The 25,396-nt window shown below is 38.9% G+C and overlaps 1 protein-coding gene across 4 annotated transcripts in view; it reads left to right on the top strand.

The window, feature by feature from the left end:
- The window catches only part of rbms3 (RNA binding motif single stranded interacting protein 3), a 958,643-nt gene that overhangs the window by 256,239 nt on the left and 677,008 nt on the right, over positions 1-25,396 (top strand). For all 4 annotated transcript variants that reach the window (XM_062958203.1, XM_062958201.1, XM_062958202.1 and 1 more), the window contains exon 3: positions 8,020-8,193. In XM_062958203.1, the coding sequence (XP_062814273.1) occupies positions 8,020-8,193 (174 nt within the window). The remainder of the gene's footprint in view (positions 1-8,019; positions 8,194-25,396) is intronic.

The following is a 25,396-nucleotide window of genomic DNA, read 5'->3' as shown; positions in this document are numbered from 1 at the left end:
GTCAGGGGAAAACCTTTACCTTTACCTTTTAAATGAATCAATATCCAGAAATTATAGCTAGTAGTTCAGCAACAAAGAGAGACTTAAAATTTGATATGAATCAGCAGTAGTCATTTGTCTCCTAGAAAGTCTGTTTTGTCTTTCTGTTATGACCTTCCTGAAGTCTTGTCATTTTGTATATGAAAAAGGGCAGTGAATAATGTGCTTATAATAAGAATATTTTCAAACCGTCATTTTTATACACTGAAATTTCTGGGAAGATTGAACTTTAATGCATGCTTCCTGTTGTATTTTGGAATCTAATCCTAACCTTGTTTATTTAAAAATAAATCTTTTTGATGGGAATTACTTTCCCTAGATGTAAGTAGGACCACAGTGTTCATGGTTATTCTAGGGATTACTGGTCCATGTTTTTAAAAATTTTCATTAGTTTTCCAAACCTAACTGATTTCCCCTCACTTGTTGATGCCCTTCTCAGGTAAGATTCTTTATTATCAGTTAAACCATTCTGTAATACAGAGCATGGCACATATCATACTCCTCCTAATAAATCAGCAATGTATTTCTTACAACCCACCGGAATGGTTTAGGGTAGAAAATCTCAGACTGATGAAACACAGGTAACACTTGTTTTTCTAGTGCAATTCGATATTGCATAAAGTCAGAAAATATATCTTCGAAGTAATGGCTAAAAGGTTAGCATTAAACTTGCCTATGCTATTTATATAGATTGTTGTTTTTGTTGTTATTGTTTTGCACTTTCAAGACATTTTCGACTTAGGGCAACTCTATACAAAATCTGTCACAGGGTATTCAGAAGCTAAATTACTTTTCCAAAGTCACCCAGGGATTTTTCATGGCCACATGGGAATTTTGTTCTTCAGAGTCAGTCCAGTGCTCAGACTACACTGGCTTATATTTATATGTAGGGTTACTAAAATTTAAGTAGGAATCCAAACCAATATTATGAGTATCTTATGCTCTGGACCTTGGACTATTTGCACCTCTAAAAAATCATACAAACTGAAGTACTTTGTGTCACTTTTGTTGAAACAAAACTGAACCAGCCTGATTCAACATAACTTTGTCATACGGGCTTTCTTCTGATGAGGCCTTCTGAATCTATGTCTTAGAGGAAGAGTGGAAGTGTGTGGTTGAAGGCTTTCATGGTCAGAATCACTGAGTAGTTGTGTATTTTCCTGGCTGTATGGCCATATTCCAGAGGCTGATGAAGAAACACAACATACAAACAGAGGCGGTCCAACCGAGAGGCAAAGTAGGCACTTGCCTGTGGCGCCATCATCCGGGGGCACAGTTGAGGCCCCCAGGAGGATGGCGCCACACCCCGGCCTCCTTCGCCTTCCGGTCGGCGTGGGAAGCCGTCTCCCACCGGAAGCAGCATGTACGCTGCTTCCCTCCTCCTGGGCAAAGCCCCAAACTCCTTCCTCGGGCAAGGAAGGAGTTTGGGGCTTTGGGGAGAGCATCGCCGTCTCTCTCCTCCTGGGCAAAGCCCCAAACTCCTTCCTCGGGCGAGGAAGGAGTTTGGGCTTTGGGGAGAGAATTGCCGCCTCTCTCCTGGCATACAGCCATATAACCCAGAATATCAAGGCAGAATAACCCACAATATCTGCTTTGAACTGAATTATCTGAGTCCACACTGCCATATAATCCAGTTCAAAACAGATAACGTGCATTATCTGCCTTGATATTCTGGGTTATATGGCTGTGTGGAAGGACCATTAGGGCTCTTCCACACAGCCATACAACCCAGAATATCAAGGCAGAAAATGCCTTGAGCTGGAATATCTGGGAGTGTGAACTCAGATAATCCAGTTCAAAGCAGATATTCTGGGATACAGGGCTCTGGAAGGGTCCTCCCTCTGGCCCCTTCCACACATAGCTGAATAAAATCGCACACGTTTTGAGTTGGAATATCTGGCAGTGTGGACTCAGATAACTCAGTTCAAAGCAGATATTCTGGGTTATATGGCTGTGTGCAAGGGCCCTCTCTCTTTGCCTCCTTTTTCAAGCAGGAAGAAGCCAGGTCTTGAAGCTAGCAAGGCCGTTAGTGCTAATCAAGGTTACAACATTCACACTGGCCTCCAACAGACAAGAGTTCTTTCTCCCACCTGGACCTTCCACAGATATATAAACCTCCCTTGCTTAGTTTCCAATGTACCTCACAACCTCTGAAGATGCTTGCCATAGATGTCATACAGCCTGGAAAACACACCATAACTCAAAGAATAGAAGATTTTCATCAGTGAGGATAAATCTCATATAATTCAAAATAAACTGATCTTGTAGCCCTATTTCATTTTTAAACTTTTTTTTATTGTGCTGCTCTATTTTTTATAGTTAGCAAACTTCTATTTCTGATCATCAGCAAGTTCATCATGACAGTCAGACTTTTCTGTCTGTTTCACCCTCCCCATTGTGTGGTTCAAGGGAGCCTATATTATCTCTGGGGCTAATCATACTTTATCATTCTAGTCATTTGTGGATTAGGTCTGTAATCTCATCTGTGGCATGTTTCAAACTGGGGTATTTTATAACTCTGCCAGAGGCACCTAAAAGGAATGGCATCCAATCTGGCAGTGGATTTTGTCACATGCTGTAATCCTCTGGGACTCGAAAGAGAATATGCTGGTGGTTGAAGAGAAATATCCCTAATAAGAATCTCCAGGCACAATTCTTCTTTTTTTACAGAACTACAGAAGATGTAGCCAAAGGCAGAATGCTTTTAATAATAATAATCCAGGGATTGGAGAGTCTCAAATTGATGTCATTTCCCCAGCCCACTCAGGCTTCTGAGAAGTTCATTTTAGAGGCTTAGAAGCCAAGACAGCGTGGACTAAACTGTGGAAGTCATTTACGCAGTCCAAATGTCTTTTGAAGTCTGATGCAAGTCTGGAACTTAGACCATGTTTTGACCTTTCTCATTAATAAGTCAGCTGTAAAAAAAGAGAAGGGCTATGAATTGAGTTTGAACAGCTTGAAATTTTCAGGCAAAACATAATTATTCAGTGTAGTCAATTAAGGGTCTCAGCAACTGCAGCGAAATAATAGGGGGCATGGAGAGGAGGGAGAGCAAATGATGGGTTAATTTGATGCATCCTTTCCAAATATTTTATGGTCAGTGGTCTTTCTAAAGCATAGGAAAGGATAATGCTTCTAACTGAATGCGAGATTGAAATCTGCAAATGCTTTGTCAATTTATACATATTATTTCCATGTAAGGAAGCTAGGAAATTGATGGATAGGTGATAGCCCTAAAAACACTTGAAAATAAAAACAACAAAGTGTTTCATAGCTCTTTAAAGATGATCGAGTTTTATTTGGCATAACATTTGTGGATTCCAACTCTCTTCACTAGATTCACTGGATGAAAAAGGATGGAGTTCAATAAAGTTCGAGCCAAATAAAACTGGTTAGCCTTGAAGGTGTCACTAGTCTTTTTGTTGTTTTTATTGAAGTAGACTAACATGACTCCCCTACTTTTGTAAGGTCTAGCTGTTTCTATGCCTGTCAGCTTTGAAGCTAAAGCTTGCTCTATAAATATTAGTGTTGGGTTCAGGAGGGAGAGGTTAAGAGACATTTCTTCACCGAATTAACACTGAATTATAATAAGACTGGGTGGAAACGGTTTTCAGTCCTCTATGTATCTTTCACATTATAGAATTGTAAGACTTTGATACCACTTTTTGTGCCATGGCTGTATGCTGGGTCTGGTGGAATCCTGGAATTTGCAGTTTGGTGAGGCACTATAACTCCTTGGCAAGAATTCTCAATGCCACTTTCCCAGGATTGTCCAGAACAGAGCCATCATGGTTAAAGTGATATCAAAGTTCTTTAATTAGACAATAGAAAATAAATGGTATTTCAGAAGAAGTCATATTGTGATTTTCAAAACTCGGGTGAACTTAGTTATAAATAAGGTAACTTAGTAGCAAAGAATGGTGGGAGTGCTGTATAGAGAATAATTCCATAGACACTAATATGATGTTGAGTGTAAAGGACTACACGAGGACCTGGGAAACCCATGTTAAAATCCTCACTCTATTATAAAGTTTGGTGACCAACTGCTGCTAGTTTTCCTGAGGAGAAATGAGAAATGAAATGGCAAGAAGCCAAAGGATGCTGGGTAGGAATAGTGTCACATTTGAACATAAAGAGAGAGAAGTAGTGGTGGTATTTCAAAGGCTTTCCATCTTAACATACTGACATCACATTGAGACTTTTTGAACCAAGGAGATACAGTGTTTAGCATGGAAGTTGGTTATGTATGACATGTTACATGATATCTGGCCCATCTTATCTGTCCAAACGTATCTCCCCCTACCATCCTGCCCAGAATCTAAGATCATCTGGGGAAGCCCTACTCTCGATCCTGCCTCCTTTGCAGGCACGATTGGCAGGGACAGGAGACAGGGCCTTCTCAGTGGTGGCCCCCGAACTGTGGAACTCCCTCCCCAGTGATATCAGATCTGCACCCTCCCTCATGTCTTTAGGAAAAAACTAAACACCTGGTTGTGGGACCAAGCCTTTACTCAACAACAATAAGAGACATTGAAACATACATGCAGTGGAGAACTGACATTGGATTGACCTTGGATTGCCACTTTCGAATTGTGTGATTTTACTGTTTTTACTTGCGTTTTTTAATCTGTTTTTACTTGGGATGTTTTAAATACTATGGGTTGAACATTTTAACACTGTGTTAATTGTTCATATATTATGTTGTAAACTGCTTATGTAGAGCATAGGAGAATTTTCTCATGTTTAATGTGTTGTCGAAGGCTTTCATGGCCGAAATCACAGGGTTATTGTGTGTTTTCCAAGCTGTATGGCCATGTTCCAGAAGTATTCTCTCCTGATGTTTCGCCCACATCTATGGCAGGCATCTTCAGAGGTTGTGAGGTGTATACCTCTGAGGATGCCTGCCATAGATGTGGGTGAAACATCAGGAGAGGATATTTCTGGAACATGGCCATACAGCCTGGAAAACACATAACAACCCTTTCTCATGTTTCTCTCCCCAGGCCATTTGAGGCTCTGTAAATGTCTTTTGTTTCACAAGACTAAGGGTTCGGCTGTAGAATCAATGCAGCTTGACATCGCTTTTACTGCCATGACTGAATGCTATGGAATAATGGGGGTTGTAATTTTACAAGATCTTTAGTCTTTCCTGCCAAGAGTGCTGGTTCCTCATCAAAGTGCTATGGCTATTTTAAAAGCTCTAATTGGCTCAGGACTCAAATATGTTAAGGGTTTCACCTTATATCTATGTTTTAAGATTATCAGATGAAATGAAGTATGTGTAAATACAGAGCCAGTCCTGATTCCAGTCCAAGGGTTTTGATATGGGCATCTTGGTTGGTTCCAATTCATGATGCTTTTTGAGAGTTTTATTGCTAGCAATGTGATGTACATCCACGGATTTTACTGTCCTTGTGGAGGAAAGGTGTTTTGACCCTTTGAGACAAGTGCTGGACCCAGTGTTTTTTTGTAGAATGCTTTTGGACAACCAAACTCTTTGCAAAAAATAGTCACTGTCTCATAATCTTGAGATTTTTCAAAACTTGCAAATGAGGGTGAAATAAGTGAAGATTTATATCCATGCTTCTGATGCAAACCCTTACAGTAAAATTCACCAAGAAGCAAGTGATGCAAATCCATTGGGAAAGATGAGATTTATTTTTGAAGTATGATGTGAAAGATAAATAATAGACCAAAGGAAGAAAATTTGTTTTGGATTCCTTTGAGGGAGAGGAACCTTTCTCAGTGAAGTTTTTCTAGCCACAACCTTTTCTTTGATTTGCCAAGATTCATAGTCTTATAAAAGGTTTATTTGGAGCCGGAAAAGTCTCCTTTAAGCACAAGGGCAGTGTTCCCTCCAAAAAACCTCTTCAAAATGAACAAAGTAACCACTTGTCATATGCGGTGACTAATGAGACTTTGGTGTAGCCTTTAGTGTTCATTTGTATGCTTTGTGTTTGAAAGGTTGTAAGTTAAATCTTTAGAAATCACACTCCAGGAATCACTGACATGTGACAAAAGAGAGCAGGGCTGTTTGAGATAGTGAGGATTGCTTGGTAATAAAAAAAAACCCCTTCCCTGTTCTTCTGGGGAAGGCTTCTGAATCTGAAGGAAGTGAGCACACATTTAAAGGCGCAAAAGCCTTTAACATCAGCTGTGCATTGCATTTGCAGTGAGGAGAGTTTTCCATCCGCGAATCAAAAAATATGAACATTTGGTGGAAATGTGAGGTATAATTTTGGAGGCTTTCCACATTCACTGTATTCCTCTGTACGCTGCAAGACCAAATCAGGGCTGTTGGTGATAGGGCAACTTAGAGGTCTCTCATTCATAGGATTGCCATGAGTTGAAGTTGACTTGATGACAATTCACAGCATAAATGCTTGCACACTGATGAATGGGCATCCATCCAGTCACAGGCTGTATGACCTTCCCTTGTTGTTAATCACTATCATGTTGGGTTTTGTATATAGTGACTCTATGAATGAGAGACCACCAAGACATCCTGTCACCAACAGCCTTACTCAGTTCTGGCAGATGCCGGTCTGTGCTTTCTTTGATTAGTGTATTCACATCCTTATTGTCTTTTCTAATGAATCATGTCATCTTATAATATGTCCAAAGTATAATAGCCATAACTTAGTCATTTCTGTTTCTAGGAAGTTTAGTTCAACTTGATTTGCTCTATATCGATTTACATCAAAACCATGCTACTGAGATTGGGCAGAAAACTGTATTTTAGCCATTTATTATTATTATTATTATTATTATTATTATTATTATTATTATTATTATTGATATAAAGACAGTGTATGACACAGCAAATGAGATATATATGCTGGATTTCATATCACAGAATCACAAGTCGGTCACTTCAAAAGGGTTTAGGACTGTGTGATGTATTTTCGGATGATGTGCTCAGATCCCAGTAAGGTGGCCTTTTGCAGTTGACAGATTGTAATTTTGTTAATGTTTATTGTTTTCAAATGCCAGCTGAATGGCATGGCACATAGTGCACCAATTACCACTGGGACCACCTGTACTGGTTTATGCCAAAGCCTTTGCAGTTTGATTTTGAGGTCCTGATAACACTTGAATTTTTCTTGTTGTTTTTCATCAATTCGACTGTCACCTGGTATGGTGACGTCAATAATCCAAACTTTTTTCTTTTCCACAACCATGAGGTTTAGTGTGTTGTGTTCCAAAACTTTGTCAGTCTGGATTCAAAAGTCCCATAGTATTTTTGCATGTTCATTTTCCACTACCTTTGCAGGTTTGTGATCCCACCAGTTCTTTACTATTGGCAGATGGTACTTGTGACATAAATTCCAATGAATCATTTGGGCCACATAGTTGTGCAATTTTCTTACAGCAGCTGAGGATATGATCAATGGTTTCATCAGCTTCTTTGCAAAGTCTGCATTTTGGGTCATTAGCTGATTTTTCAATCTTAGCCTTAATTGCATTTATTGTAGTAGTAGTATTAGTAGTAAACACAAGTAGAATTATATAAATCTCAAAAACAATTCCACAAGTTAAAAAAACTGTAATGCTGAATGTTAATGGATGTAAAAAACAACTCTTTTAAAAACAAATATTTTAACTTCATAGTAGTGCCATGAAAACTCACCTGAAAATCCAATTTATTTCATTTTTAAAGAATACAGTTAAGTTGATCGTTTTTGTAAGCAAATTTCCAACCTAATTCATAACTTTGTTGACTTTAATTAGCTCCTGACATAATCACACCCATTGGCTATACAGACCGAGCTAGAGCATGCTAGGTTAAGAAAGATTGCTTTCTAATCCTTTTGAAATATCTGTTATACAATGCAGTATTCTTGTGTTCTTCCCTCCTCCCTTTACTTTAAAATATCCCTCTCTGTAAAAGCTTTGTGTGTGTTTTACAAATGTAACATATGTGCCACACATTGCCCAAATACCTGTATTTTACATTAGCTTTTACTTCTTTCTTTACAGCCCAACTCCACAGTGAGAACATACCAAAACAGCAAGTATCAAGTGACAATGAGCCCTGGGTTTAGTTCACAGTGGAACAACAGTCACCCGCTTTGGAATACGTACACATTCCCAAGGACAAGCTTGCACTACCAATCACACACGAGCTACACCTACTGTGCTGGGCACACAGCGGTGAGTAACCATGCTGATTTGCACTCTGTTGTTCTATGGCATATAGAAAGCCTGCTCATTATGGTTTGAAAAGTGAGCTGACTTTATTGGTGTTCTCTTTTCGAACTTTTAATTGGAATAGATGAAACTGTGATCGCTTCACAACAAATCATAGCTCTGGACTTAGTTATATAATGTTGAGTCACAAATTATGATGCAAAAGTACTGATGGTACTGGTCATGGTAGTGATGGTGGAGGTGACAGTAAAGTTCGATTAGTTGTTTTCTACTATAGTCTTTAAATTTTGAGATGTGTTATAGTTAGATAATTGTTCACAAAGCTTGAAAGGCGATACAATCTTAATTACTTTGCTTTTTTAGCAGAACTCATTATCTTCTGTCACAAGCTGTAGTCAATTTAAATAGCATATACAGGATGGAACACAATTGCTCACCTCTGTACTGGTGTGCATCTGAAATTTATACCCAAACAAGTGATAATCAGTAGAAGAAGATTTGAGTGCATAATGCCCACTTTACTTTCTGGTTTGATTTTTGTGAATGGATCATTGTCACTGTCATAAAAATAGCTTGGGGCCACTTGCCAAAAGCTGAATACATTGCTAAAGAAGTATCTAGTTCAAATTTAGAATGTATCAGGAAACTGACTACCCTATTTTTTAAATACTTTTTAATACTTAGGAATGCTCATCATATGATTTGGTATAATCATATTGTGATTTCTTTTCTATACCATTGGTAGACATTGGCCAAGGTCAGAATTAACTATGAAGGACTTTTCAACTTTCATGGCAACTGTGGCATGTGTCCCTGCTACAAACAATGATTCTCTTATTCAAGTACATCACTTTGATGATTTCACATGAGCTGACTTGGCTGATACATTTGTGAACTGTGTAGTTTGAAAAATATTGCACTTGAGGTGATGTTGCTCAATATGCAATGCCCTTCTGGGGTCTTTGATTTTGGAATATTGTTCTGCACGTACAAAGTGAGACTGAATAAAGGGTATGTGTGTGAACTCCTAAATAAGTCAACAGGTTATGGCTCTGATAAGATGTTTCTTTTGCAACTCTTCCAATAGTCAATGTCTTTATAGGACACTGTATAGGACACTCTTAATGTATAGTATACAAAACTCAGTTCCCACTCTGCAGGAAAACGAACACATAGTATACATTTCCAATATGATAAGAAATATTTTGGGCAGTTTAGGATTGTGTAACTTGATTTAGAGCTGCTATCTTATTTTCCATGACATATTTTATTAGAGTTTGCCTAATACCACACATAATGCATTAGAAAATTAATGTAAAGGAGATAGCCACTATGCAAACCTAAAAACATCTTCAAATATAGTACCACTGAATACAACACATTCCTCTGTTAGAAACTGTTTTATGCTTCCCTCCTTTAATTTTAGTTTATCACAGAGGTTGTCAAGAGTTATAGCTGAAGAGTATTTCTAAGAGTGTCGAAAGTATGGAAGGAGCACTGTTAAAGAAAACAAAACCCTATAAATATAATAAATCACACCACCTTTGGAAACAAGTAGACCTTGTAAACATTAAGGATAACCCATTGGTCCTACGGCCAATATCTGAGCTGTACTGAAAAAATGATAATATCATAAGCTAATGAAGAATGCTGCAGTTATGTATCTTATGTGTAAGGTGGAAGGTATTACCATGTACTAACCCACTAGTTCCTTTCATAAACATGACACATCTACATGTATCTAACACCCCCCCCACTCTTAGAATGTGCCCTGAGAGTGGGACTTGAAGAGACTGGGAATGTTGATCACAAGGCCCCCATATACATTAGATTGTCTTCTACTTCAGTGTTTTTCACCTTTGTCCATCAAGCTCTGTATTCCCTGCTCAGACGGTAAGGGACCATCCATAGCTTCACGTCAGATGTCTATCTGCAGGCACTAATACATGAGCCTGGAACTTCCTAATGCAAAATGTGTGTTTTTACTCAGAATAATAATTGCCCCAAACAGTTGAGTGCTGCAGTACTACATGGAAGCCCTGGAAGATGTTGCCTACATAGATGTATAAGCATAGAAATACCTTACATGGATAGACTTTTATCTCCAGCAGTGAGTATAACACAGCCAAACACTATAGGTCAGTGGTTCTCAGTGTGGGGGTCCCCAGATGTTTTTGGCCTTCAACTCCCAGAAATCCTAACAGCTGGTAAACTGTCTGGGCTTTCTGGGAGTTGTAGGCCAAAAATATCTGGGGAACCCAAGTTGAGAACCACTGATTTAGATTAAGGATGGGAAAAGAAGTCATCCTCTATTAGTGGTTCTCAACCTGTGGGTCCTGAGGTGTTTTGGTTTACAACTCCCAGAAATCCCAGCCAGTTTACCAGCTGTTAGGATTTGTGGGAGTTGAATGCCAAAACATCTGGGGACCCACTGGTTGAGAACTACTGCTCTAGATATGATTGGACTGTAGCTCTCATAATTTCTTACTATTAGTTATGCTAACTAAGGCTGATGTGCAGTCCAGTAACACCCAAAGAGCTATGTATTTCTCACCCCAGTTTTGATATTCTTTCTATGTAAACCATATATTTATTTTCTGAGAACATAGTATTGAGATTGAGATGTGTGTTACGGATTAATCTTTACTCATTAATATATTTTAATTTGCAGAATTAATTCACAGAAATTAGCTGAGTTTATGGAAAAACCTGCAAACAGTATTTTTGATACTTTTGGAAATCATTGTTACACAGCTTTTCTTATGTAGGTGAAAGACACTTCTCTGTGGTCCCATCTTCACTGCCATATAATTCTGTTTCATAATGCCGATAAACTGCATTGAACTGGACTATATGGCAGTATAGACTCATATTCAGTTTTGTGGATACTGGATTATATGAGTCTACAGTGGTTATGTAGTTCAAGCTTCATAATATGGCAGTTTAGATAGGGCCTGAAACACACGGCTTTAAATCTGAGATAGGAGGCATGTAAGCAGTGCAGAACAAAACCTGAAGTCCAAACAGTGCAGCTCCCTAAAATGCTAACTGATGACATTGTTTTGTTTTGTAAAGAACGTTTATCGGCAAACCAATCTTAGAGGAACAAAGGCTCAAACACAAGCTTATTAAGCTGCTTTATCAGGAGAATAACTAAAGAGCCCACCTCCATTGTGTTGGGTTCCTTTAGGGCAAAAAAATGTCAGTCGCAAACAAATGCATCTCTCAATTAGCTTCCTCTACCTTCCACACTTCTGTGCATCTGAAGCAACCGTCCCAGTGCTTTTTCCAAGATTGCTTTTGCTCTTGCCTCTTTAGAGCAGCTTTTCAAAGCAGCAATCTCATGCAGTTAATTCAAATCAAATCAGCGTATCAGCTAGGTTCATTGTAAGTCTTTCATAACCATTGGTGTGTGACAGCCCATTAAAACTTGGCCAGAGCCTTTAGAATATCACACTGATACATGCACACACCACTCTGCAAATACACTTTACATTAAAGTTTTTGATTTAGCTGGGCATATTTGTTTTATACTGTTAACCCCTGAAATTGAGCTTCTTTCCAGAGGTTGTAGGAACAGGGCAATGTGTAATAATGCAAGCTTAGCTAAGGTAATTTGCTTAGTTTTGCTTTGTGTGGGATAACTTTTATTGTATAAAAAATCCAGCAGAAAATGTATTGATTTACATGGGTTTAGAAACATCTGTTACAGTCTCCTTGGCGATACTTCATCTTTTCTGTATGATTATACACAAGTAATCTCAGAATATGGACACACCAGTCTGGCATTGTATGTGAGATGTAATCTGCATATCCAAGTTATTGCAAATACAGGCCTGAAAAGTGTCTTTGGCATTTTAAGATACCTTGCTTAGAAAATTATCAACCAACATTATATTGTTTGTACTTCAGCACTTTTTCAGACAAAAAATTATTTTACACAAAAAACTTGATTTGGAAGGAAACATGTTTTTGCACAGAGGGCAAAATCATAGAATCATAGAGTTGGAAGAGACCTCATGGGCCATTCAGTCTAACTCCCTGCCAAGAAGCAGGAAAATCACATTCAAAACATCCCCGACAGATGGCCATCCAACCTCTGCTTAAAAGCCTCCAAAGAAGAAGCTTCCACCACACTCCATGGCAGAGAGTTCCAGTGCCGAACAGCTCTCACAGTGAGGAAGTTTTTCCTAATGTTCAGGTGGAATCTTCTTTCCTGTAGTTTAAAGTCATTTTTCCACACCCTAGTCTCCAGGGCAGCAGAAAACAAGTTTGCTCCCTCCTCCCTTTGACTTCCCCTCATATATTTTATACATGGCCATCCTGTCTTGTCTCAGCCTTCTCTTCTGCAGGCTAAATATGCCCAGCTCTTTAAGACGCTCCTCATAGGGCTTGTTCTCCAGACCCTTGATCATTTGAGTCACCCTCCTCTGGGCACATTCCAGCTTGTCAACATCTCCCTTCAATTGCGGTACCAAGAATTGGACACAGTATTCCAGGTGTGGTCTGACCAAGGCAAAATAAAGGGGTAGCATGACTTCTCTGGATCTAGACCAGGCATGGGCAAATTAAAGCCCTCTGGGCACTTACCTCAGGCCTTCCTAATTTTCTCTGTCCTCTTGGCATAAGGACACAGCAACCTGCCCTCTGGATCATTCTCAGCCACTGCATGTCTTGCTCTCCTCCTGGCATAAGGATGGTGCAAGCAGCCACGTCCTTATGCTGAGAGGATGGCTCGAGCATAGCTTGAGGATGGCTCAAGGAAGGCCCTCCAGAGCACTCCTAGCCACTACCTATCTCACAATGGGAAGAGGACAACCCAAGGATCGGGGAGGAAGATTGGGGAAGTCACCACATGTTTTGCCTTTCTCCAGTCATAAGGATGAGATGAGTAGCCCTGTCCATATGCCAGGAGGACAACCTGAGGATGACCCGGGCCCTGTCCTGCCCCCTCCTGGCCCCATCCTCTCCTAGGCCCCCCTCCTCCCAGGGCAGCCACACCCAGCATGTGCCTGTCCTCCCACCTGACCTGGCCCTTTTGGTCAGGCCTGCAATGCGGCCACAAAGCAAACTGCCCATGCCTGATCTAGACACTATACTCCTGCTTATGAGGCCAAAATTCCATTGACCTTTTTTGCCACTGCATCACATTGTTGGCTCATATTCACCTTCCTCTCCACGAGGACTCCAATATCTTTTTCACACATATTGCTGTTGAGCCAGGTGTCCCCCCATTCTGTATCTTTGCATTTCATTTTTTCTGCCTAAGTAATCTTACATTTGTCCCTGTCTTTTGTATGTCCTTTTTGTGCAAAACGTTTTTGCACAGAAAAGCAACATTGTGGTGCGAAAATGAAAAAAAAAAAAGGAAAATGTGTGAAAATGTAATTGAAAGATTACTGAAAGATTTTGAAATTTTTCATTTATGCAGTTTTAAAAATGCTCTACGATTCCTGTCCCCAGTAGCTATTGAATGATCTGTGTCATCATAGCAAAGCAAAAAACAAAAACAAAAAACAAAACTCCATACTCTGCATAAAAGTCAGGTGAAATATATGTGTAAATGGAATGGACTCAAGGTTTAGGGAGGGCAAAAGTTAGAAATGCTTTGCTTCCTTTCACTTACGAATGATTTTGTCATAGTGTTCTAAAACAATAAAAGTATTGACTATTTTACTTACACCTTGAAAAAGGACATCCTTCATACTGTTTGACTTTTTAATCACCAACAGAGGATGATCTATTACACCTTCTCTATGATTTTATATCATCTGTGTGAAACTGACATAGACAGTCATTTGGGAGTCTGGAATGTGATGCTTAAGTTTTGTATCATGACTCTCAGACATTATTAGTCAATTATCAAAAGAGAAAGAGAGCAGAAGATCATACCTTAAAACTTGGAACAAATGCCATAACAATGCTCAGTGCAGCCTCTTAAAGGACTCTATAGAGGGTACAAACTATTTTGGGGATAGGATTTGGGTAACTTTTTTAAAGTTTAAACTAAATGCTGAATTTGTTGCTGTAAGGGAAAATAATAACTATGTGGCCCAAATGATTCATTGGAACTTGTGCCTCAAGTACCACCTCCCTGCAGTAAAGAACTGGTGGGATCACAAACTTGCAAAGGTCATGGAAAATGAACACGCAAAGATACTGTGGGACTTACAAATCCAGAATGACAAAGTTCTGGAACACAACACACAAGACATAACAGTTGTGGAAAAGAAAAAGGTTTGGATTATTGATGGCGCCATACCAGGGGACAGTCAAACTGATGAAAAACAACAAGAAAAACTCAGCCACTATCAGGACCTCAAGATCAAACTTCAAAGGCTCTGGCAGAAACCAGTACAGGTGGTCCCAGTGGTGATTGGCAGACTGGGTGCTGTGCCAAGAGATCTCAGCTGGCATTTGGAAACAATAAACATTGACAAAATTACGATCTGCCAACTGCAAAAGGCCACCCTACTGGGATCTGCGCGCATACATCACACAGCCCTAAACACTTGGGAAGTGTTTGACTTGTAGTTTTGTGACACGAAATCCAGCATATCTATCTTGTTTGCTGTGTCATACTATGTCATTGTGTCAATAATAATAATAATAATAATAATAATAATAATAATAATAATAATAAGTGTCCGACTTGTGATCTGATACAACAGTGTCTGCTGTGGATTCATCTTCTTGTGTTTCAAATAATAGAGGGTACAAACTATTTGGGGGCTAGTATTTGGATAACTCCTTAAAAGTTCAAACTAAATGCTGAATTTTTATAATAATTCAGATGACATTGCTGTTGTCAAGAAACATCTTCAAAACCTAGAGACAGTCCAGAATGCCACATTTACACTGTTGTGTATTGGCACAGGACTGTTCAATCTAAACCAACACTAACTTTTTCATAGAAACCCATATTTCCTGCCTATTTTTGGCACTTGAAGGCACTTGGAATTCCACAGCCAGTCAGGAAATCGACAATGATGGCTGCAGGATAATACAAATAATAAATCTCTCAAGCATGGAGTTTTAGAAAAGATTGGTGACTGCATATCTATAAAAGATATGGCATTATTTTACTGTATCGATGGATGGGAATTGGGGGTTTGCTCATTCTTGCTTTGCTCACCAAGAATTTGAGTAATATTTCTCTTTTTTGGGGTAACAATCACTATACTGACAGACATGACCGAATGGTTTTGTAGAAACATAGCAACATGGCAGCTTGGACCAAATGTCATGACTTATCCATTACCCAATTGCTGTTGCAATAGGATCCATCATTAGTGGTGATTGCTCTGTGCAAATGAGTGGAGCAAAATTGCATACGCAGCCCACATCAATCTCATTGTTGTATCTTTTTTCACAGGTAGCCTGTGCACCTTAAGCAAAAAGCCTAAAAGAGATGCCTTTGTACATAGACCTGTATACTGACATATATTTCCCTTCTACAAGCTAAGATTCTCCCCCTTCCTGGCAAAACTAGTAGAATTTCTCCCTTTTTTACAGTTTGAAGTAACAACTCATGGAGTAAGTTGTTTTTATAACTGATTATGAAAGTCGTTTCCCCCCTAAACCTCTTTCCCAGTACAACTACTACTTAGTGTCTTTGGTCTTGCCAAATAGGACAAGTGTAATTACCTCTGAGCTCTGGGAAAGAGACTATAATTCAAGGTAGTCTTCTATGAAGTAGTGTAATTTATTCCTAAACATTGCTACTTTATGTAGGGCTCTTATAATGTAGAAAGAGATTGGATGGTGTTTGGCATTTCGTGAACCTCCGCACTGCATATCGTCCATAAACATAAAGTTTTAGGGCTGCTTGAGAGGTGGATTTTTGTGCCTCTCAAGCCATTTTTCCCCCAAAAGGCACGTACATTTCCTGAGAATTGGTTTGCTTGAAAAGAGTGGGAATAGTATGGCACATCTGCTGCTTTGAGGCTCCCGCAACCAGGGTGACCCGACAGTGAGGATGTATTCCAGAGCTTGAAAGAAGCATGTTACGAGCAACATAGTTGCAGGCAACATTTCTAGTAATGAGGGTGGAACAAGGTCACACTTCAAAAGTAGTGCAACTTCTGGGAGGAAATTTATTCTGTCAGTATAACAAGTAACATTTTCCTAATTTTTTAGAGTTATGTTTGAATGCACTTCAAAGCATTTTTAGAGATGTTCTGACAGCAATTTACACATTTTATGCCTTTCTCTTGTCAAGGTTAAGGGTTATTGTTTTCAAAGAATGTGATAGAAAAGCAATGAGTGATGCAAAAGGTTATTGTTTGAAGATTCTAATCAGTATTGACAATGGATTATTTTCTGAACACTCATGAATTACAGGAACAAGTTCCTTTTTTGCATATGGTGGGACAACAACAAACTAATATGTCTTAATCTCTAATGCAAGCAAAATCAAAATAGCACATTAGGTAAAGAGATTAGAGAATATGCATACAAATGTTGGTTAAAAATGCATTTCTCTATAGTTGGTGAGGAATACAGTTACCTACAGTAATGTGTAAGAAACTCAAATTTTGGAAAGAACCAGCTGTGATCTCGTTCCATGGTTTCAGGTGTTCAGAATATATTTTTCCAACCTCCTCTATATGACAAGGTAGTGAAAATAGTCAGGTTACATGAACAATAGGCAGGAAGCATGTTATAACTCCTGCAAAATCTCTCTGCAACGCATAGCCAACTTTTGTGAAATATTATGTGAGTCTGCATGAAGATGTGGCATCAGCATAAAACTCTTCTGTTTAGAAAATAATTATTTCCCCAAGCCTTTGGAACACTTATCTTTGCTAACTTTTTGAAGCTTTTTTGAACAAGTCGCAAGGTATTCCTCATTAACTGTTCCCTATTCCCACTGTAGTTTCGATATCAGTTAGATGGTGAATTGATTCCAAATTTTAGTACATTGTAAAAGAACAATCCAAGGTGGTGAATAGGTTCAGCATATTGAATAGTTTTTTTTTAGAATACAGAACCTGGAATGGATTCACCATAACACTGATATGATAGCTACCAACTGCGACCATTCTTTCAACAAAGGATACTCAACAGGTGGGTATTGTTTCACAGCCTGTAAAAGGTTTGTGATGGACTATTTGTGCAAGAAACTTGGAAGAAATATAGCTGTTATATTTAAGGGAAGACTTAGAGTGAGCAGTTGGACAAATGTATTAGACTTTGGGGATAAAATGGCCTTGGAGTTAATCTAGCTCATTGGAATGATCATGAGACAATGATTGCAAAAATGCATGCAGAGTGATAAAAAGAATCTTGAGTGTTATTGTAAACACCATAAAATAACCATATATATCTTTTAAAAAGCACCATCATTTTCCAGTTCAAAAGCCTGATCTATCGACTCCTTCCTTCCTTCCTTCCTTCCTTCCTTCCTTCCTTCCTTCCTTCCTTCCTTCCTTCCTTCCTTCCTTCCTTCCTTCCTTCCAAAACACTTTATGATGGCAAATATTGTGCTTATAATTTAATATATATATTGTAATAGTTTAAAACATAAAATGGTAGGATTATTGGGTCGTACCCAGCCTAGTCAGACATAGAATAAACCTACTGAAACCAAAGGAACTTAAATTAATGACAAATTGCTAATTAGAAGGATAGACACCCACTTCAATGTATATGTTCATTGATTATACGTACAGCCTGCTTTTGCTACCAAAATGAACAACTCAAAGCAGCTAAAGAAATAAACATAATAACAAGAGACAACAAAACCATATCATAGAGTTAATATTTAAAAAACAAGTAACAGTCCAATAAAATGCTAGAGTGCTTATCCAGAACAAAATATTCAAACTGATATCAATAATGAATTAAAGGTAAAGGTTTTCCCTTGATATTAAGTCTAGTCGTGTCCAACTCTGTCAGGTGGTGCTCATCTCCATTTCTAAGCCAAAGAGCCAGCGTTGACCATAGATACCTTCAAGATCATGTGGCCAGCATGACTACATGGAGCGCTGTTATCTTCCCGCCAAAGTGATACATATTGATTTACTCACATTCACATGTTTTTGAACTGCTAGGTTGACAGAAGCTGGGGCTAACAACAGAAACTCACCCCATCCTCAGATTCAAACTGCTGACCTTCCAATCAGCAAGTTCTGCAGCTTAGCGGTGTAACCTGCTGCACCACTGGTCCCATCAATCATGCATTAGCAATAGTTTAATTGCATTCTAGTTTCCTTCCCCCCGCATATGAATTTTGATATCCTTTGAAGATTGGCTTACACTATTCTCTGCATTTCACATACACACACATTCTAACATTTCTGTTGTTACAAATGAATGATGCTATGTGATATAATTCGTTCTGTATATCCATCAGCCACATCTTCTGCTGAATAGAATGAAAGATGGGATCTGTCAAAAGTTAGAAGCCTCTCTGGAAACTTGGCCTTCACATGTTTTGAAAACATGGGAAGAGGAGAAGCCAAGATAAAATATGGGATGCATTCTCTCCACTGAAGAGAAGGTCTGCCAAAGCAAAATCATTACCACATCCTGTCCTAAGGCATTTTTGGCAGTCAGTAGAGATACTGGAGAAAACACACAAGTCTCAACAAGGAGTTTACAATGGGGCATGTCGCCCTCTCTTTTTATTTGTATAAAAGTGTGTATGAACACTGCAACCTTTTAATGTGTTTTTCTGTTTTGTTCAAAGATGAAATATGGTCTTTGGTGCTTAGACATAGCACAGCTTTGTTTGGATTTATGTGTCTATTTTTGACAAATATGATGAAGATAACGATACATGATAAAGCAATTTGTTGTTAACATTTTATGGAAAGATGTTTAACTTTATAAATGAACACGCTATCCCCATTCTAACCTGTCATCTTCTATTCTACTTGCTAACCACCGTTCCTTTCCCCTCCTCTTTTCTATAAAACATACTCATGTTGTTGTTGTTGTTTATTTGTTCAGTCATTTCCGACTCTTCGTGACCTCATGGACCAGCCCATGCCAGAGCTCCCTGTTGGCCGTCGCCACCACCAGCTTCTTCAAGGTCAAGCCAGTCACTTCAAGGATACCATCCATCCATCTTTCCCTTGGCCGACCCCTCTTCCTTTTTCCTTCCTTTTTCTCCTGCATTATTATATTCTCCAAGCTTTCCTGTCTTCTCATTATATGGTCAAAGTATTTCATCTTGGCTTTTAATATTCTTCTCACCAGGGAGCAGTCCGGCATTATTTCCTGTAGTATGGACTGGTTGGATCTTCTTGCAGCCCAAGGCACTCTCAGAATTTTCCTCCAACACCACAGTTCAATCTTCCTTTACTCAGCCTTCCTTATAGTCCAGCTCTCGCATCCATATGTTATTACAGGGAATGCCATTGCTTTAACTATGCAGACCTTTGTTGCCAGTGTGATGTCTCTACTCCACTATTTTATTGAGATTGGTCATTGCTCTCCTCCCAAGAAGGAAACATCTTCTGATTATCTGGCTGCAGTCTCAGTCTCATACTCATACTAGAAACATATTAGAAAACTGTGAAAGAGAACACTTGTACTCCATTTCTAATGCAAGAGAGTAAGGAAGGATATTTTTTATTCCACACCCCTCCCAAGCAAAGGAAAGATAACATGCTGGGAATGACTGCATATTCAAGTTGTTTTCTTGAACATGGGCTTTAAGAATCATGTTCTCTCACTATCTTGGGTTAATTGCACATCACTTTGTTACTTTCAGGAAATCTAATTTCCATCATAGAGAATCCTATTACTTACAACAGCAGTTCTTGCTGACTTGAGAAAGAACTGGTAGCCATCTGAAAACCCTGAGATTTTGGCTTGTCTTTCTTTTATCTCATGCTTTGTGGAATCACACACTGATACTGATCTCCAAGGGCCTGCTCAACTCTTTCTTTCCAACTCATGGCAGCCCTAAAACCCCTATCACAGAGTTTTCTTGGCAATATTTGTTCAGAAGGGTTGTGCTTTTGCCTTCGTCTGAGTGAGACATGCTCAAGGTTACCCAATGAGTTTTCGTGGCTGAGTGGAGATTCAAACGCTGATCTCCAGAGTTGTAGCCCAATGCACAAATTTCTACATTATGTTGGCTCTCAAGATTGGCTAGCAACTCCAAGCAACAGCTGAAGGAGGCTGTTCTTTGAGAAAGAGAGCCTAGGGAATATAAGGACAGGGGTCATGAGGGAACTTTAAAACTAAGCAATGTGTTTTGTATATTGCACCATGGAAGTTAGCTTTATCATGAAAACATAGTCATTAGTTTTAACAGCAAAGATATAAATCAAAAGTTATCTTTATGAACAGTGGAGATAGAATGGGGAACTAGTGGAGAAGGAGTACAGGTGTGTAGAAAAGAAATGAGGCATGCTCTTTGTTTAATTGTAGGACTAGTCCTGAACTTGTCTCTGTGTTGTTGTTGGCAATCTCCAAAGGAAACTGTTATCATTCCTTATTTTCTTACATTTCAAAACTGGCCCTGGGTTAAAGCCATAGAGTGAAAAACAGCTGATGTGCAACATTATGGAAATGTTTGGGACTATATTGAAGTCTAATATGTTAATACAGTATTTCACTATGCATTTCCACATCTTCCTTATCAGGTGATTAAAAATAACAACCCCCAAACAAATATTTTTGTCCAGTTCTAACAAGTATTCACACATCCCAAAATGTTTGGGGAGCATATTGTGCACAGAAATATGAGTATGCGTGTTGCATGTCAATTTTTATGCAGAAACAACAGAGACAGCAATGTGTGGGATTTTAAAGTAAGATTGGTCCCCCTACACTAAAGCCAGTGATCTTACACAACAAAAAATTAAGCACACACACACCCACAAATCTTTTTGCATCTGTCAATATTCTTTCCATCCTTAACTTGAACCTGCTCTTTGACTAGTTTCATAAATTGTGGCTCTAACTGTGGAAACTTGGGGTTTCTTCTGCTCTTGAGTTTCCTTTTACCTATAATTTGCTTAAAGCCATGGTATTGGAGAGGACAGCCTGCAATACTTGCTACTTCCAAGATTTCAAGTTTGTCAAGCAACCTTTTGGATAGGGCTGTTGCCTGAAATACACATTGTGGTCCATTTCTTTAGCACTTGTAGTTTGGAGCAGAATCTGGGCAGTAATGAATGTTGTATCCATCATGACATGACTTTCATGATGTGATATCCACAAACCATCCATAGCTGAGCCATGATAAGATGTTCCCCAGCTCAGTTCCGGATGGCTTCAGTATGATGTTATGTTCCTCCTTCGTAAAAGTAGCTTCTAAATCTTTGGTTTTGAGACTTTTGTATTGGAATTCTATATAAAAGAAGCTACTTGCCTATTGGCATAGATGGAAGTCATTGTCTGCCACACGTTGACTCATTCTGCCATTTTTATACCATAGTTATAGTTTGGAAATCACCACTCAGAAACCTGGGGCACAGTGTCTGGGCCTGTGAATTCCTAGACCAGTGATTCTCAACCTGTGGGTCCCCATGTTGCAGTTCAACCTGTGATAGTGTCTGATGGCAATGGGGATGATGGGGTTTTTTTTTTACAGGGCTGGCTTTGAGCCTGAGGTTTCCTGCAGACAGAGTGAGTATGTTCAAGGACAAATTCCTGAGAGAGGCCCTTTCTCTGAGAATCAGTCTTCTGAGAATGATTTGTCAGGTGCAGAATTTAATGAGCTTGAATATAGACAACAAGGCTTTTGTAAACAAAGGGAGGATTCACAGGTCTGAAGGTCAGCTCATCTTCAGGAAAAAGGAGAAAGCAAATCTTTATCTGGTGGGAAAGTGAAACGGGATGTGTTCTTTTCATTGCATGAGACAGGAAAGGCTTATAAGAGACAAGGGAAAGCTTTTTATCTCAGTGTGGTCAACATTGATTTTTCATGCCAGTCTTGCTTCCAAGTGGATTTCTAGTTTCATTATTCCAGTCTTGTCAAATTCCTGTTTGGAGAATTCAAGTGGATTTCCAATTTCATGGTTCCAGTATTGCCAAGTTCCTGTTCTTAGTCTTGGGATTTTATGCTGCCTTGTACTTGTGGATTTTGCAACCCCACACCTTGCATTTTATCTTTGTACCTTGAAATTCATGGACTAATTCTTACATTTTAAAGATACCGTTTTGGACTATACTTTTTGCATCCTTTTTATTGCTTGGCTTTTATATATTCTTTAATAAACTGCTTGCTATCAATACTCAACTGGTGTGGTGTCTAAGATCAGAAGGGTTCCAGCTCTGGGATACAACACCCCAGATGTTTTGGCCTTTCACTCCCAAAAATACTAACAGCTGGTAAACTGGCTGTGATTTCCAGAAGTTGTAGGCCAAAACACCCAGGGACCCACAGGTTGAAAACCACTGTCCTAGACCATTGTGGAAGGAGAGAGATGGCAATAGTACTGAAAGTAACTGAAATACAGATTGTATTTTTTTTTTAAAAAATCACATCCATGTTTTATTATATTAGAATAATGAACATATCAGAAAGCCCTTTGTGTGGCTGTTCCGCTTGATTATGATGTGAAAAAACTTGGATGCCAGTCAGCTTTATGGCTCCCATTTGGAAGCAGTATTTCTTCTCAAGAAATTGTTTTACCACACCTCTTGCCAGGACTTTGTCAGAAGCAATTGCAGAAAATAGTTCCAGACATTGTTTATCAAGTGAACTGCAGTTACCATTCCATTGACACAAGGGATGAACTCTCAGGAAAACAACAGTAGGCTGTAATTTCCACAAACACTGATACAATATTGTTAACCTCTCTAGGCTAAACCAGATATAATGGTTTCCACGGAAAAAACACCTCCCATAGCAACTATGCATCTCACTCCCGCTCTAGCTTTATTATCACAGCTGCCTGAATGTATGACAGTTATAAGTGGGTAAAGAGATGAGATTGTATATGCTGGATCTGTTTCCTACATTACCTTGACTGCTGGGCTATATCCCCTCAATACCAAACCTTTTTATGTTGAATGGCAAGGGGTACATATACACTGCAGAATTAATGCAATTTAACACCACTTTAATTTCCATCACTCCATGCTAGATAGTCATGGGATAGTCATAGCCTAACTACAAACCCCAAGATTCTTTAGCATTGAGTCATGGCACAGTAGCGTCAAACTGCATTAAACTTATGGTGCAGAGTCAGCAAAGGTCTGGATGTGTCTGCTTGATTGAGGAGTCTAAGCAAAACAATCCACTTTAGTGAGTAGTGTATGTTCAACTGAATGTAAATAATGTCCCCTTGCAGACAGTGGGCCCATCCATATAGCTATATAACCCAGAATATAAAGTCAGATAATCCACAGTATCTGCTTTGAACTGGATTATTTGAGTCCACACTGTTATATAACTCACTTCAATGTGATTTTATACAGCTGTGTGGAAGGGGCCTTTGTTGTTCAACACGTAAGGGGTGAAAGTAGATTTGACATTGCTTTCTGTAACATTATGACTTTACCCATATTGTGACATTATGATGTTTGTTATTTGGATAGTTGCAGATATAACTTAGTAGTAACATTTGTGTAGAATAAAAAGTTTCCTGTATTAAGTTGGAATCTTTCTAATGTGTATTATGCTTGAAATTTGGGAATAACTGGTTACAATAAATTAACAATTAATTCATATTCCAGTAATAAAAGTATGCAACAACTCCTTTTGTTGGGTTGTTGTGAGTTTTCAGGGCCGTACGCCCACATCTATGGCAGGCATCCTCAGAGGTTGTGAGGTCTGTTGGAAACTAGACAAGTGGGGGTTTATATATGAACAAGAAATAAAAACAAAAATGGGAACGGGGACAAAATCCCTTCTTTATCAGCTATGGGAAAATGGATTGATGAAGTCCAGCAAAAAAGGCAGAAGAATAGCTTAAATCCGATACAGCTTCATTATGGTGCACTATGCCATTATGTCCATCATACTGTCCTCTTTTCTTGCAAAACCACCTTCCAGGCCACGATGTTTGCACATCACTGGATGGGAGATGGATTATGTGTATAATTCCCCCTTCCTTCAAGGAACTCAAGGTTATGTTCATGGTCATCTGCTCTAGTTTTATCCTTGCAACCCTGTAGGTTGTTAGACTGGGGGATACTAGCTGGCTGAAAGTTCATTACTGAGAATTTGAACTCAGACTTCCCCTGTCCTAACTTATTCAAAGAGATGGGATAGAAAATGCTGTAAGCTCAGATCTAATGCCCTCAAGGATTTTGATTACATATGCTAAATGTAAAAAGAAAACAAAATATGAATGGACATGATAGAGTCAATGAAACACAATTGATTAAGAATTTTCCCAATTGGGAAGAAATAATAAAAACAACCAGACTTGCTTTTGGATATACCGGTTAGAGAATAGGGTTGTTGTATGTCTTTCAGGCTGTGTGACCATGTTCCAGAAGTATTCTCTCCTGACGTTTCGCCCACATCTATGGCAGGCATCCTCAGAGGTTGTGAGGTACCTCACAACCTCTGAGGATGCCTGCCATAGATGTGGGCGAAACGTCAGGAGAGAATACTTCTGGAACATGGTCACACAGCCCGAAAAACATACAACAACCCTGTGATCCTGGCCATGAAAGCCTTCGATAACACATGGTTAGAGAATAGTTTGTTTGTTTTTTAAATCTCACGTTTCCTCAGTCTCAATATTTTCATATGATATATTGCATTATGAAGCAACTAGAAATACAACAACTAGCAGTATTGCCATTGTACAATTACACCAATTTCATACCATTTTCATTGCTGTATCTCCATCCTAAGGCATCCTTAGATTCATAATTTAATGAAAATATTAGAAAGTACCAAGGTACTCTGAACAGGGAGGAGTTAGGAATGATATTAAGGTAATACTGTGATGTAGCACACAGGGTACCTTGAGAAGTATAGTACAGGGGAATGGAACGCAACTCTTTAGCAGACAGTTCTGAGTACTCCCAAATATTGGAGTTAAGCTAAACATCTAGTCATCCAAGGCAATATAAAATAATTTTGGCGATATTACGTATCAGAGGATAAATTTATATTTAATAAATTAATATTGTAAAAAGAATAAAACAATCATATAGAGTTTTTTTGGAGATAATATCTAAGAGAAGGCATGAAATGGGGAGCCCACCCTATCTCCACGAAGGGACTTAGGGTGGTTTACATCAAAATAAACAACGGCAAACATTCAATGCCAACAGCAGT

The sequence above is a fragment of the Anolis carolinensis genome, chromosome 6, assembly GCF_035594765.1.
Source record: "Anolis carolinensis isolate JA03-04 chromosome 6, rAnoCar3.1.pri, whole genome shotgun sequence".
NCBI lineage: Eukaryota > Metazoa > Chordata > Lepidosauria > Squamata > Dactyloidae > Anolis > Anolis carolinensis.
Note: the sequence above shows the minus strand (reverse complement) of the source record. Positions and strands in the feature narration are given on the sequence as shown.